The sequence below is a fragment of the Thermobia domestica genome, chromosome 17, assembly GCF_964235325.1.
Source record: "Thermobia domestica chromosome 17, izTheDome1.hap1.1, whole genome shotgun sequence".
Taxonomy (NCBI): domain Eukaryota; kingdom Metazoa; phylum Arthropoda; class Insecta; order Zygentoma; family Lepismatidae; genus Thermobia; species Thermobia domestica.
In genome coordinates, this window is record NC_137470.1 from 123,589,553 (window position 1) to 123,605,705 (window position 16,153).

General features: G+C 38.0%; 1 protein-coding gene across 6 annotated transcripts in view; it reads right to left on the reverse strand.

Moving 5' to 3' along the window:
• Nucleotides 1-16,153, reverse strand: part of LOC145674318 (sister chromatid cohesion protein PDS5 homolog B-B-like) — a 271,993-nt gene that overhangs the window by 11,717 nt on the left and 244,123 nt on the right. For 5 of the 6 annotated variants that reach the window (XM_081744213.1, XM_081744214.1, XM_081744217.1 and 2 more), the window contains one exon: nucleotides 285-383. In XM_081744213.1, the coding sequence (XP_081600339.1) occupies nucleotides 285-383 (99 nt within the window). Of the gene's footprint in view, nucleotides 1-284; nucleotides 384-11,835; nucleotides 12,162-16,153 lie in introns of those variants that run through there. The other variant, XM_081744215.1, reaches the window with a different exon arrangement.

Consider the following 16,153-nt stretch of genomic DNA (forward strand, 5'->3'; position numbering starts at 1 on the left):
ATATTCCTTGAAACTTTAAAATCTAATTCCTGTGTCACGCATTACATACTTGACTGATTAACACACCTTTTCTACTTGACTGATTAACACACAAATATTTTTATTACAAATTTATTCATTTATTTTATTGTTATCGTCTGCTTAAGCAACTCCATGGTTTAAGATCTCCAAAGGCTTAAGATGTAGAAACAGAAGTCCAGAATGAAACCATGATGAATTTGCTTTCTAAGGGAATCTGTTATTTAACTTTTCTTCTTATAAACTAGTTTTTTTTTTTTTTTTACCTTTTCAGGTTCTTCCTCAGGTATATTGAATCGAACTCTCTTCTTCTTCTTTCCGCTTGAATCCGATGATGTTCTAAAGCAACTTTTCAAACAATGTTCCTGTAATATATATATTAATACATATATAATAGTATTATAATTATGTAGATGTAATATAATTTACTCTGCAATCATTCTGTAAAAAATAATTTCAATATTTTAAAATAGTTGAACAATGTTATTAAGATTACTGCAACAATTATCTTTTGATTTTTTAAATGAACGTCAACATTCCCAATGGTTATATAAGGGTAAGTAATGAAGCTTATAAATGAAGAAAATACGAGGTGTACCCACAACATCCGAGAATTCTTTTTCCCCGGGCAAACCAGCAGCAATACGACATTCCGCTAGATGTTTCGAGGTACATATACTTGCTACTGCACCATAAAGTTGCGTCATTTTTGGCGCATTGAATTGTGAGTTGTAGTTGTACGTGTCAGGACGTGTTTCAGTGCTTCTGCGATTTGTCAAATGGCTGATGTTAGGGAGCAATGGATTTGCATCAAGTTCTGTGTTAAGTTGAAGAAAACTGTAACCAAAACCCACCGCATGCTGAAAGACGCATTTGGTGAGCGCAGGGGCGACGACTCTAGGATATTTAATACCCTGAGCGAAAAACGTGTCTGTGCCCTCATAAACTCCTTCTCCCCCCCCCCCCGAAAACAAAACCAAAGTGAAGCCTTGTCATCCCTGACATTTTCGTCACATTGTTACCATTTGTATAAGCATTAAATAAAATAAAACTTACTTCCAATGCCTCTCTCTATGGTATTGCCAGGTAACCAGAAAAGGTTTTTGCCGTTCTAGAGCAGTTACAAACAAACAGCAATAAAGTGGGCGACAGGTACCTTTAGGTTTCGAGGTAATCTCCTCCAGCATCCAATACCTTTTGCAAACGTTCGTGCAGCTGCACAATACCCTAGTGATAAAACTAGGTGGTCGTGGATGCAAAGAAGTCCGTGAGTGCGTTCCGCAGGTCTCCCACGTAGGTGGCTGTCGAGGGAATGAAACAAGTGGTAATGTTTTAGTGCAAGGTCTAGTGAATATGGTGAATGGCACAGTTTCCCCCAGCTAAGTTGCTGCAGGGTATCCCGGATCCTCTTTGTCACATCACTTGTCACTGTCATGCAGGAATAGCACACCCTTGCGATTCACCAATGCCAGCTCCTTCTCCTGCAATGCACGGTGCACTGTTTGCAGCTGCTGAGAGTAGAGGTCAGCAGTGATGGTCCGACCAGGTGGAAGGAGCAACACTTGCAGACAATTCCGCAATACCGAAAGCATAAACTTTCGTGGGTGCACAGGTAGTCTTGAGGAGTGAGGATCTGGGTCACACGGCGATAACCAATACCTGGTTCACTTAAAAGTGTCATAGAGGACTTACTTTTCGTTACCAGTGAGCAAGCGATTGAAGATGGGTATGTTGAGCTGCCGAGTGAGCAAGAGCAAACAGGTTGTCACTCACTGTTCCTTGTTGGCTGCCGACGTAGGAATCCCACTTCCTTAACGTGTATGATTTCCCTATCCCATACAGGTGCAGACTGAATATTTGAGCGGAAGCATGGAACTTTACTGCAAGTTCATCACACGTTAGACCAGTGTCTTCCTCGATGACTACCTTTCAGTGTCTCGTCATCTAATACATGAGGTCGTCCACTACAAGGTTCATCCGAAAGGCTCACATCTCCTGAATGAAATGTCTGGAACCAATGATTGGTGGTGCATTCGTTCACGGAATTCTCCCCAAGTGCCTGGCATATGCGGTGACTTGATGTGGCAGCTGACAGGTCGACTTTAAAGTCATACAACAAACACGCGAATAGACTGCTTTGATACCTGCATTTTTCTTTGATACTGGACGAGCTATGACTGCTGTATTTGCGCAACGTGCCTATATTGTTGAAAGTCGATGGTCAGAATAACTCAAGATTCCTTGGCAGCTCCTTGCGTCATTTCGTTTCCTCTTTGTGAGCGCATGATTAATGGAAGGTCAACAACTTCACGAACTTCTTTGATTCCCTGGTAATAAGTAATCTACATATAAGCCAATTATTTTTTAAAACATTTTTATTGCTATGGCATTTGGAATGATATTTTACTGATATAACCACAGGGCAACAGGAAATTAAAGTTTTATCGTAATGTAAACCATGTCGATGTCTATTGTAAATATAAAACAAAAGATGGTTAAGACAAAGCAAAGAAGTCTCTTAATTCATTTTTAGTTATTTTGAATTTGTGTAATTATTCTGTCAAAAGTTGAGTAGCTTAAGAAATGTCCACATCAATTGTTATCTGATTATATAAATTTGATGCTTTTATCAAAGGACCTTTGAATAATCAATAGTCTAGGGTAGGAAAGGTGGAAGAGGAAGGTACTTGGTGCTACACGGGTAGGAATGTGAAGGGATAATTCTTGAAGTAGGGCTTCAGACCATAAGTTTCCATTGACTACCATATGTGGAAACTTTAGTTCAGTGACATTTCTGCGAGCATGCAAAATCTAGATATTCAGATAATGCAAGAAATCTTCTTTAGTCATAGAATGAACAGTAGGAACACGGAAACGTACTATGGTCAGATAGATGTTCCCCTGCTCCATATACGTGAGTAGTAATCTATCTTGGGTGATTCCATTTTTTATTAACTTTCTCTCCCTAAATGTATAGGGCACTGGCGCACATACATTTTGGCAAATGTTGATAAATTGCACGTAAAATAAATAAATAAATAAATAAAAAAATAAAAAGCCTGCCATTCCGCCCATAAATGTTTCCGCCCCAGGCAGCCGCCTAGGTTGTCTATATGGATAAGTCGGCCCTGGGAGAGAGTGCACTGAGTCAAGCGAGAACATTTGAGTGGTTCAAGAATTTCAAACAAGGCCGCAAATCTATGGATGATGACTAACGTCCGGATTCGTATGTAATTACATATTTTTTCCTTCATATGTAGGTTCGTCAAATCCTTAAATGTTTGTGATTCACACCTGTAGGGTGCTTCAACTCAAGTTTCATATTAAATATTTTTACATATTTTGACCAATATTACATATTTCTATGGTTTCTACTTTTTTTTTTTAACATAAAACTGTCTTAAAATTTTGCGTTTACTAAAATTTTAATTTAAAAAAAATAAATAAACTCTCCAACTGTGCAAGGCTTGCATCTAGATTCAATTTCGTCATGTCTATCTTTTCGTTTCTTTACCGAAAGAGAAATATCTCTCTCTCTCTTTTTTGGTCAATCCGTGTTTCGCAGAATTTTCGCCGATAACAAAAGTAATATAAGAGGAAACAAGTAAAAATCCTTCCTTCGGGGTACATTAGCAGCGCCCTTTATTCTCAACTCTGGAGGAAGACAGATCACGTGCCTGAAAGGCGACTGGCCAGGAAATTCCTAAAATGAAGTCTATTTGATTGTTATCGGAGGTCGGACGGGAAAAAAGATGAAAGCAAATCCTGCAATTCAAGTTAAAACTCTACGCTAGTGTGCTTCCAGGAATTTACTGCAAGAGTTCGTTCCAAGAAGCTGACGTCAATGGCAAGATCGTAGCAGGTAACCTAAGCTTTCAAAGAACTTCGCTTGTTCAACTGAATGATAGGAGGACAGTGCTCTAGTATTGCAGTTGCAAAACGCACGTGTTCTGTATTGACCGTCGAAGTTAGAAATGGCTCCGGTTGCCTCAACTTTATCCATGAAATTGTGGTCGTGGGTAACTATCGATGGTGCGTTTACTACGGACGGTAAAGTGGTGTTGTGCCAAGTGTGTGATAAAAAAATTGGATGTTCAGTGAAACCTCAGTTAGAACAACATGTACGAAGTGCACTCCATGCAAGAAATAAAAATATGCGAACTGCAAAAAAAAAAAAAAAAAAAAAAAAAAAAAAAAAAAAAAAACAGATACTCTTGACAAATGCATCAAGATACTTCAGTGAGTGAGTTTTTCAGACTTGTGCCAAGCAATGATAGCAGCAAACGTTCCTTGGAACAAAGTTCAAGTGACAAAATACAGTGCTTTACTGGAGAAGTACTGCGGCCGTCGAATTCCTGATGAATCCACTCTTCGAAAGTGTTATCTCGAAGTTTGTTATAGGGAAGCTATAGATACCATTAGGGCAGAAATAGGTAGTTCATATATTTGGATTTCTGTGGACGAAACAACAGACGTTTTGGAACGTTATGTAGCAAATTTAGTGACTGGAAAGTTAAGTGAAGATGCTCCATCTAAATCCTATCTCATTGCGAGTAAATTGCTGGAACGCACGAATCATTCCACGATTGCTCGCTTTGTAAACGATGGTCTTGAAGTATTGTGGCTGGGAGAAGTTCAGGAAGAAAAAGTCCTTGTTCTCTATACAGACAGTGCAGCGTACATGTTAAAAGCGGCTAGAGCACTTACAGTTTTTTACCCTCACTTAATTAATTTCACCTGTATGGCCCATGCTCTTCAGCGCGTTGCTGAAGAGGCGAGAGACAACTTTTGCGAAGAAAATCAACTAGTTTCTTCCACGAAAAAAATGTTTGTTAAGGCACCACAACGTGTTCAAGTTTACAGAGATCAACTGCCAGATGTGCCACTTTCTCCGGAGCCTGTGATAACGCGATGGGGCACTTGGATACCGGCAGTACATTTCTACAATGAACATTTTAAAAAAATTAAGCCTGTTGTTCATTCATTTCCATCGGAGTCTGTTGTGTCAGTTGGCATTGCTCAGAAACTGTTTAATGACTCAAAAGTAGCGTGCAATATCGTATACATAGACAGCAAGTTTGGTTGGCTACCTACAAGCATTAAAATGCTAGAGACTGTTGGGCGGTCTCTTCCAGAATCCATGTAAATCATAGAGGATGCAAAGAGATTGCTGCAAGGTGTGTGTTGAGATGTAAGAGAAAAAGTCCGAAAGAAACTAAATGCAGTGTTGGAAAGAAACCCGGGTTACGACAGCCTATTGGCAGTGTGTGACATTCTCAGTGGTGAAACAAGAATCCCCCTGAAAATATTTCCCCCAACTACACCCCCCTGTTGAAATACGCTCCTGTTACTTCATGTGATGTGGAGAGATCATTCCCTGAATGCAAGAATATTTTATCCGATCGCCGGCAAAATTTTACTTCTGATCATTTGGAAATGTACCTTGTAACCCATTGTGCAACTACATACAGTTGAACTGCAGCACATCTTTCGTAAGTACTTTATTTCAAATTAAAAATGTTCATTAGTGGAAATATTCTTCAATCTTAGTTCAGCTGGTATTGTTTAAAACATATAGGATTACTTTTCCCTGGATGAAATAAATATATATAAAACAATACATTTCGTCTTAAGTTGCTTTTAGTATTTAAATTTGTATATTGCGTATAATTCATTTCAAGATTGGGCCGTGGTGACGGATGCGCATTTAGTGTACAAGGTTCTAGGTTTGAAACGGGACCACACCACACCACATGAGATTTCTGACGTACAAGCCGTATGCATTGCTTTCTCGGGGCTTTCCTGTTTCTCTCTAGCCGATTCACATCTTCCTTCATTCGCGTCTGATTTTTATCATCCTGCAATCAGTCACGTCAGTGACGTATGGCTGTCTCAGCTGTTCAAACATTTCACTTCATTGGGAGATTTGCATTAAGCAGGATAAAGTGTAGTACAGCGTTTCCCAACCTTTTTCAACTTGCGGCACACTACGGGTGTAGCTTGAATTCTCGCGGCACATTCATAGATACTATTATTATTATTAGCAAATATAAAATACCATGGTATTTTTTTTTCTGTGATTACTGATCTCTTTCTCACAGAGATGAAAGCTCGATCACTGTTTTCTCCCCATGCTAATTCAATATGCTTATTTTTTTATTCTAATTTTAAAATAGAAAGCAATTGCAATAAAATATAGGACTCAGATTTTTAAAAATACGCTTTCTTTTTCGAAAACTGTATCCACCTTTCACTAAGAACTAAGATCACTAAATAACGAACGAACAAACAAATGTCTTGTGCTTTTAACTTTGCTGTTTTAACCAAAACCGGTGCATATTATTGCAATCACACAGCTTGCGATGCGTCGAAGTCAAAACACAGCTGTTGAACAAAGTGTTGTTCTGTCATTCACGTGCGAATGAGTGTTTAATGAACGTTTACTTGACGCGTACCATACAAGTGTTTCCATTTCTCGGTGTTAGTATGACTCTCAATTGAAGCGTAACATAGCAGCTAACCGTGGAAATGTGTACGAGTCGAAATACTGTCTGCTACACATTAATAGGTGTAGAATAATATTACAATTACAGTAAATTTTTCCATGGTAGAAATTCATAGTAATGTAAAATACAATAATATACATTTTTTTCCCTATGTCTTGCAATTTGGTTGCTATAGAATTAATAATTTTGTTCCAATTTTCTCGCGGCACACCAGCGGTCCATTTGCGGCACACCGGTTGGGAAACGCTGGTGTAGTAGATTTTCCTTTTTATTTTGTAATTCGTTTAAATATTGCATACTCATACGCGTGTTAATATTACGTTTTCATAAATATGTAACACATGTAATATTACATATTCTTATATAATGTTACATATTTCTTACATTTTTAAGCGATTTTTGTTACATATTTATGTACATATTTAGGGGGTTGATATTCCATAAAAATCCGGACTCTAATGATGACAAACATTCTGGTCGACCGTCAACACTAGAAATGATCATGAAAGTGCGTGATGTGATTCGCGAAGACAGAAGACTGACAATTCACGAAGTCTGTAAAAGACTTCGACTGTCGTGCGGTATATATTATCGAATTCTATCTGATGAGCTGAACATGAGAGGAATTGCAGCGAAATATGTCCCTTGTCTTCTTAGCATCGATCAGAAGAACCTCAGCAATCAGACGTGCATTGATCTGCAACAAAAAGTTAAAGAGTGCCCAAACTCCTTATCCAGAGTCATTACAGGTGATGGGTCTATGGTTAGGATCCGGTAATGAAGCAGCAATCATCACAATGGAAGACGTCATTTTCTCCAAGGCCGAAAAAAGCTCAACAAGTTTCGCAGCAACATGAAGTCGATACTGATCATATTTTTAGACATTCGTGTAATTGTCCATAAGGAGTTTGTTGCACCTGGTCAGAATGTCAACGGGGAGTTTTACTGCGGGGTTTTGAAGAGACTGAGGGAAGATGCTCGGCGCAAACGGCCAGGGCTGTGGCAAAGGAAAGACCGGTTGCTGCACCATGATAACACGCCCGTGCACACCTCGCTCGTTATGAGGGAATTTCTGGCCAAAAACAACATGGTATTGGTGCTCCGTGCGACTTCTACCTGTTCCCGAAGATGAAACTCGCGTTGAAAGGGCGACGTTTTGACTCCATTGAAGAGATCCAAGAGGAATCACAACGGGTCCTGAACACCCTTCACCCTGCGGACTTCTAAGAGTACTTCCAAAAGTGGGAACAATGCTGGGATCGTTGCATACAAGCCAGAGGGGAGTACTTGAAGGTGACGGAGGACATTAGAATGTAATTATAATTTTCTGATTTTTACAATGACATTCTCGGGTATTTTGGGTAGCACCTCGTAAATATTTTTAGATTCCAACGTGACGCTTTTGTCTACAGTAATAATATAGCAAATAACGTAAATGTGCTATAGAACTTCACAATTAAATATTAACTACGTGGATCGTTCAATATATAAGTTTCCCTAAACTGTAAAATATTTATTTTTTAAGATACATTTGTAAACTATACATGCATGAATAGATGAGTTCTTCCTCAGCTCTCTACCTAATCCCCATTGAGATTGAAGCATTTGTCTCACTGTTGCAGCAATTTGTCCAAACCCTTTGGACAAAATCAGGGCCTCTGTCTATTTAGTACTGTCCTTACATCCCGCTTCACTTCTTCATCTATTTCAAAACCGAAAAAAGATGGAGGTAACTCTGTGCTGAATTGAGGCTGTATGAAGAGTGGGGCAGTTGTCCTTATCCTAATTCTTCGATTTTGTGTCTTGTTTGCGTGCTGAGTGGGGGTGGGCGTTATCGTCAAGAGGAGACCAGATCACTTATGACGAATTGCGTTTCCCTGAAGAAGAGTTCAGGTTCTACATGAGCGATATTATCTTCTCTCAACTGATGAAGAAGGGAAGCGAAGTGTGAGGAGAGCGGTAAATAGCAAGAGTTCTGTTTTTTTTTTTTTTTTTTTTTTTCAAAACGGTTTAGACAAGTTGGTGCAACAGTGAGACAAATGCCTGAGTCTTAATAGGGATTACGTGGAGAGGTGACGAAGTACCCTACTACACATGTATGTATAGTTTATAAACGTACCCTTTTTTTTTATGTTGAATGACCCAGGTGTATATTAAAACTATGTATATTAAAACAAAACTTTTGTTTCACATTGAGAGACTACAGTAGATTTCCGAAATATGCAAAATCGATACTAAAACCAAACGTAGTAGATCTGTAACTTCCTGCTGTAATACAGGGGTAAGATTAGACATGGAAGTTAACCCCTGGGCACTAAAGCTATACCAAAAAGCATTTCTTGCTATCTTACCATTTCTGCTCTGTAAAGATTAATATTCAAGTCGGAAGTGCTATTACATTTTTGCATCTTTCGGTTACACTAGATTATGGTTTTTCAACCTGGAGGTCGCAAGAGGGTTTCATGGAGTCGCGAAGATAAGCGGAAGAAATAAATATAATTACAATGTAATACCGGAAAATATTTTTAAAAATTATTTTGAATTTTGTTCTGATAGGCATATTTTTATTTTTATACATACTGTTAGGGGAAAAAAAGGCCCCCTAAACATTTTCAACAGATGTAGAGTTGTTTAAAAATCAATTTCAATAAAAGAGGTAAGATATGAAACTAATGAGAATTGCATATTGAAATAGCAGAGAAATACAAACGCAAACATACCTGCATATTGAGATACAATTACAATAGAAAGCTAATGAGATATCTGAGCATGATGTGATTTCACTAGTGCGGCCATATCCGGTTCAATTTTCGTGACGCACATTATCAAGTCATCAACTTCAAGACGTACTCAATAACTTTTTTTTTAAACAACTGTCCACGTTTAAAAAAAAAAAAAAAATAGAAATCACTATCTTTTATCATATGACCTAAAATTATGGGAGTTATGAAGTTTTAAAATTTTCAAACCGCCTCCACTTTGAAAAAGTATGACGGATCAGTTTCGATATTTGTAATATGAATGAACTGACCAAATTTGGTTTAATTCCATTCGCTTGTAGGGAAGTTACTGTATTTACTATATACAAGAAATGTATTCTACTTATTAAAGAAAAAGATGGATATCGTGAGATCTCGGCAATAGGTATATTAAAATTCCCATATAAACTTATTGCAAACCAGAAATTATAAGGGGGTAGTTGGCAAAAGGATGTAATAAAATGAGGGTCCTGATAGGAATTAGATTGACAACCACTGCACTAAATCAATAAAGTTGGACATGAAACATATTCTTGTGGTACTGAATCCGTAATCAAAAAGCTGCTTCTCGCTATGTATTACCGTTTCTGTTCTGTGGCGATCAACGTTAAAGCCGGAAATGATTCATTTCTACCACTTCCTGTTTGAACACAGAGTTAAAAGAGGAAATGGTACATGGTCTTCGGGCACTGAGTCGATTCTAAATAATAAAAAACAAAATCTTGTCCCTATCTCTTAGTTTTTTACTCTATGAAGATCAGTATTGAAACCAAAAGTAGTAGTAATTTTCTACCCCTTCCGATTTCAGTAGACAGATGTGGCTAAGGATCATATATTTCTTCAGACGAGGAATCGACTCATAAACACAGGTTGTCATTATATATTACCGTATTTGTTTTATGGCGATCAATTCAAACCGGTAATGCTTAATTACTACTATTTCTAGTTTGAATAGTAGATTACAGGGGAAGACAAAACAACATACTCTTCGGATGCTGAATGAATTCTAAAATATTGTTTCTCACTATCACTTGACCGTTTTTAGCTCTATGGCTATTAACACTGAAGCCGGACATGGTTAATTTCAACCACTGCCGACTTGAAAAGAGGGTTAACAGAGTAGTGGAACCTATTGTTGGGACGCTGAACCGACTTCAGAAACCCGCTTATTGCTTTTTGTTATCGCCTTTGCTCTATGGATATGGTGTAACCTCCCAATCACGGACACCGATAAGATCTGATTCATCTTGTTAACCTCAACCATAGGTTGGTGGGCAACATGGAAACTTTAAAACTTTTCCCTCTCTTGGGAGAAATGTTTTATACTTTCACACGGTCTCTTCTTCGTATCTGCATCTAGATATTCTATCCTTCGTCTTCCTCCTCCTGGTTTTCCTTCTGCCTTTCCCTCTATCAGCATAGTAATCCAATCGGAGAGCCGAATAAGATGGACAAGCATGTTGTTTCTTCTTTTTCCTATTATCTTCATGATCTGTCGTCCTTCAATAGCTTCCTTTAGTACGTCTTCATTCCTTTTCCTTTCGGTTCATGATATGCGCAGCATTCTGCTCCAACACCACATTTCAAATACTCCCACCTTGGATATTTCAGCTTTTCTCAATGTCCACGTCTCTGATCCGTAAAGCGCCACGCTCCATACCACTGTTTTAATAAATCGTTTACGAACGACCAACGCCACATTTCTTGATTGTTAGCAGTCTTCTTTTCCTATTGAATGCTTGTTTAGCCTGTGCTATTCTGGAACTTACGTCTTTGTCACTTCTTCCGTCCGAGCAGTGACGTGGCATGACACTTTGACGATTGTTACCGGTTGCTGATACTACAAGTAACTCTTGTTTCTTAATAACAGAAAATCTAGTACTCACTTTTTCTTTCAGAGTGTCAACCATTTCAAACTATAGGCATTGGCAAAGTGGTCAAATCCCACTTCATTTACCCTTGAACTTTTTGAACAATGTGACTCTTCAGGTTATTTCATTTTTTTACTAAATATTATTGAAACTGTCTCTCAATGATCTTAGGTATTCTTCAAACTCATCTGTTTTCTTTCTGCAGTAACCTACACCATGAACTTTCTTTTGTAAGATATTGAACAAGATTTCTTATCTTGATGCTGTAACAGAAAATAGTTCAAGTAAAAAATTGAAGTCAAAACTTTGAAAGGTTTAATAGAATTTTGCTACACAAACTCTGGTTTGAGAATCCTATTCGTCCGCTTTATCCATCATCGATTTAAAGACTCCTAACAGTTCATCTTTAAAGACATACAGCACATCATTTACCCTACTTCTATAGTTCCATTCCTTGTGTTTGAGACTGTTGGGATACTTTTGTTGACTAAATAATCCAGAGCATTTGTTCTTTTTGAAGACTTCGAGGAAGAAGAAGCAAGTCCCAACACAATTTAAAAAAAAGAAATACCCCTTTCCAGTAGCGTAACTTGAAGCTTCAGTGCTCCCGCAACCTTTAGTTATGCGCCCCTAGTTTCGATATATTTTGCGACCCTGGCGCTCGTGCGTCCCCTCTCCGCCACGAGGGTTGCGGGGGTGCTATTTACGCCTGCGCCCTTTTGTATAATCAACGGACTTTTCTAAAACTAAATTAAGTCTATGGACATAAGAATGAAAATATAATTAACAAGAGGCTGCAGTTCCCTACCTCACCAACCATAACTGGAGTTTCATCGTATGTTTGAGCAACAAGTTTTCCGTATTGAAAATTAGTCAGACAGTCAAACTGCGGCACGATGAAGACGATTGCAGTTCTTTTTCAACACATCAAACTGCATCAAAGTCCAAATTCAACTAGTAGGCTAGCGGCTAGAGTTGGAAATTTGTTGCATCGAAAGTTTTCTATACTAAATTAAAAACAAAATATTTTCAACTTAATTAGCATAAATCCTAAATAATAATAATTACTCGAATTGGAAGGCGCGCGGGCAACACCTCTGCTTCGCTTTAATTATCATTACTATTTCCCCTTGCTCTTGAAACAGTTCCCATATATCACAATGTGTTTCATCGATAGGCATTTCTATATATTTAATGACACTTCAGGGACTGACAATATCTTTGCTCCTTCAGGCATGAGACAACCATCTAAATGTATATACCGTTTAAACAGAAATAAAATCTCAATTAAAAAAAAAAAAATAATAATGCCCGTAAGCTCAAATTAACGTTCAAAGAGAAACTTTATTTTGAATCAAAGTAAACCTATATTAAATTTTTGTTAGAATATCCTATGGAATATATTATTCTTGTTCACTGTTGCTGTATTATTCAAATTTAAAGATAACATATTAACATACAAAAGTCGTATAAAAATGATAGATTAACATATAAATAATGCACTAGAACATCAGTCTCACAGTAGCACGTATTAAATGCTATTAGTATGAAAAACCTGCTACTTATATTTGTCCGAAATTGTATGCTGTTAAGAAAATGAAATAACCTTATGAATACTGAAATTACAGCCAAGTTTCTATCCTTAGAATGGAGTAGAGACCTGCATGGGCCGGGCTTGGGCGGGCCGACACTGATTTCTCTTCAGGTCGGGCCGGGCTGGGGGCAATTAATTGCAATTCTTTAATAATTATTGACTTTCGTTAAACGATAATTAGAATAAAGGCAAACGGAAGAAGTGTGAAAAATGTTACAAAATGAAACTTTTAAAATTTATCGGGTCCGGGCCGGGCTTGGGCCAAGAATTTTAAAAAAACTTATCGGGCCGGGCCGGGTGGGGCCGAAAAATTCGGCCCGTGCAGGTCTCTAGAATGGAGAAGAAAACGAAACAGTATAGTAGAGTTACCGCCCGCTCGATCCTCTACAGCGAGAGGAGAGCGAACAGACTGCTAAGCGGGCGGTGAGTAGAATATACATGTTGATGATATTCTAGATTCTCCTTGTTTTGACAGGGAACGTTCATATTTTTTCCTGTTCCACTCAGCCGAACGGTAACATAAGGGCTATTCCGAAAGTCCAAATACGAGCGCGCAGGATGCTTCTGGCTGGCACACTAAAAGGTCCTTCTGGAGTGAACGAACGCTATCGGGGTTCGCGTTACCTCTGAAATCTGCGGTATCAACAACAGTATGCTCCTATTTGGTGTTGGCATGTTGCATTCGTTTACAATGTAAATAAAGCATAGGCCATCCAAACTCAAAAAGAGAAAGAAAAGAAAAAGGAAAATGTAAACATCTTCCCATATCGATAATGAAATTTGAAGATATGAAAACAACGAAAAACTGTAATATTTTTACCGTTACCGCCGGTAACAGCGGTGATACGCACTACACGTCCCTGCGTCCGAGGATATTAGACTTCCTAAATAGGGGGACGTCTTAACGTCTTCGATTTTCTCTCCATCTAGCCATACGTTTGCTCCTTCGTGTCCTGCTCTTGTGCACTTTATCACTTTCGTTTTCATCTTATTTATCTTCATTTTGCATGCTTTTTCCAGTTGTTTGTTCAAGCTTGAAAGTGCTTTCTGCATGTCCTCATTATTCTCCGCTATCAACGCTAAGTCATCAGCAAACCTTATTGTGCTGAAAACCTAACCATTTACCTGATTATCTGTCTATAAATGAGAGGCCTCCGTTAAAGAGAGGTTACACAAATTTAGGTTACTCATAGCTCATACGGTAATTGTATGCAGTATACAGCGTTAGCCTAAGTGATTCATCGGGTTTCAAAACACTGTTTATTTGTAAGTATACGTCGTGCAAAGACGGAAGATACATGAAAAGATAGATATATTCACCAAGTTTGAAAAGCCTCGTGTGCATGCTAGATGGCAGGCTTGTGACGGCACTCTACAAGATAGCGGCAACGCAGGAGAGGAGTTTTTGTATTGCAGTTCTGGTTGTTGCTACAACTGATTGCTGACTCCTCGACTTTCATCTTTTAACAGGACGAGGCTCCACCTAACTGAGGCAGACTTGTCCGTGCCATTCTCAACAGAGAACTGCCACATCGCGGGATAGGGCGCGCTCGTGTGGGTGATGTTCCTCTGTTGCCATGGTCCTTTAGGTCGCCAGATCTCACGCCATGTGATTTCTTTATGTGAGGTTGTTAAGGACAAAGTTTATGTACCCCCAATTCCAAAAACGTTGCAAGAACTCCAGGAGCGCATCATTGCTCCTGTGATGGTGTAACGGGATCGTTACACGCTTCCTGGATTCAGAAAAGAAAGAAAAAATGAATAGCAAATAAAATTGCATTTAATTATGTATCTGATTATATATTCAGAAAGGGAGACAAAATTTGGAAGTTTACAGCTTGCCTTTGTTTTAAAAGATTTCGTTTTAAAAAAGTTGTTTGAGTAAGACTGATTGTTAGAAGATTTCCTTTAAATTCAGGGTCAAGCGCCACACGGTCTTTTTGCTTATGCGCCTGTAGGTCGTTTGCGCATGGTTGGAGCTTAGGACAGCAAGCAGCTTGCCTTAGCAAGCGGACCTGATGAGGAACAATTTGTAACGAAAGGTGGGGGGAAAACCAATCCAATGGCCACAGAAGGGGCTTTACACGAGGAAGCAACAAGAAAGTGTAATTATTAATTTTAAGTCGGAAATCCAGAGGTAAATACCAAACACACAAAATATTATCAATATTAAACAATAACAACAGAAACACTTTCCAGGAAAACTTCTTTATTACAATAAATTACAATTATTAATATTTATCCTCGCCGCCAAATCAGAAATGGATCTCATCAACTTTATTTTGTAAGTAGGAATAAAACATCTCCAAAACATATAAACTTCCAATATCGAGCAATTACCAAGTAAATAGGCAAACTCCTTCAGTTTCAGCATTCAATTATATATTCAATTACTTAGAGCCAATTCAGGACCTCTCCTCTATGACGCCATTAACCATAATCGTTTTTCACGAAAATCTCAAATTCATTAAGTTTTAGAGGAAGATTTGCTTCATATTCCGAATCAAGATACCTTTCTACAAAAAAATATCGGCTTATAATTTTCCACAAAAACTTAGTTATTAAATATAATACAAAAATCTATAGCTCATAATTAATTGTTAGGTTATAGAATACTAATTCGAGCCGTATTTCTCTCATAACTTACGCGAAAGCTTTAAATTTGACAAGATATATGGCTCTTTACTGGATTAAAAAAGAAAGCTCAAACAGCTCAAACATTTCAAACAACGTTTACTTTATAAGAAAATAAATTCTTTTTTACTTTTTTTTTTTGAAAAAAATATTCGCTTCTGAATCTACAATTATTAGGAAGAGTAATAACTGAACGGGTAAGTAATCTCAGGAACATTAAACCTGCAAAGAATACAAGTCTATTAACATTTCTGAGGCTTTGGGTATAAGCCCGCTACCTTCTCACCCCTGGATTTTCCGATTTGACTCGCGCAAACTTTCTTAATATAACATTCAATAATTCTAGCCAAATGGATGACAAGAGACGACCCACAACATAACTTAACAAACACAGACGAGACAACTACTAGCAAAATTGAAATTCAACTCACCTTTTAATTTCCGTCTTTGTTACCTTTAAATTGCGTCTTTCTCCTGGTTTCAATTGTCTTGGACTCATTCACAAATAAGATTACTCCATTATATAGTGAGGACTTATGTAAATCTTTCAGTTTAAACGGTCCCAAATTTTTAATCAGCAACTCAAAGAGAAAATGGGACGTGGACCCACAATTTCTTCCATAAGAAAATACGGAATAATATAAAATACTGCACTTCCGTGAGACTAAGCAATACAAATAAACCTTTAAGTTTGTTACCTTGTTAACGGTAATAGAGAGAACTGAACCGAGTCTCCCTTCTATTCTTTCACCAAACTTACATTCAACACTA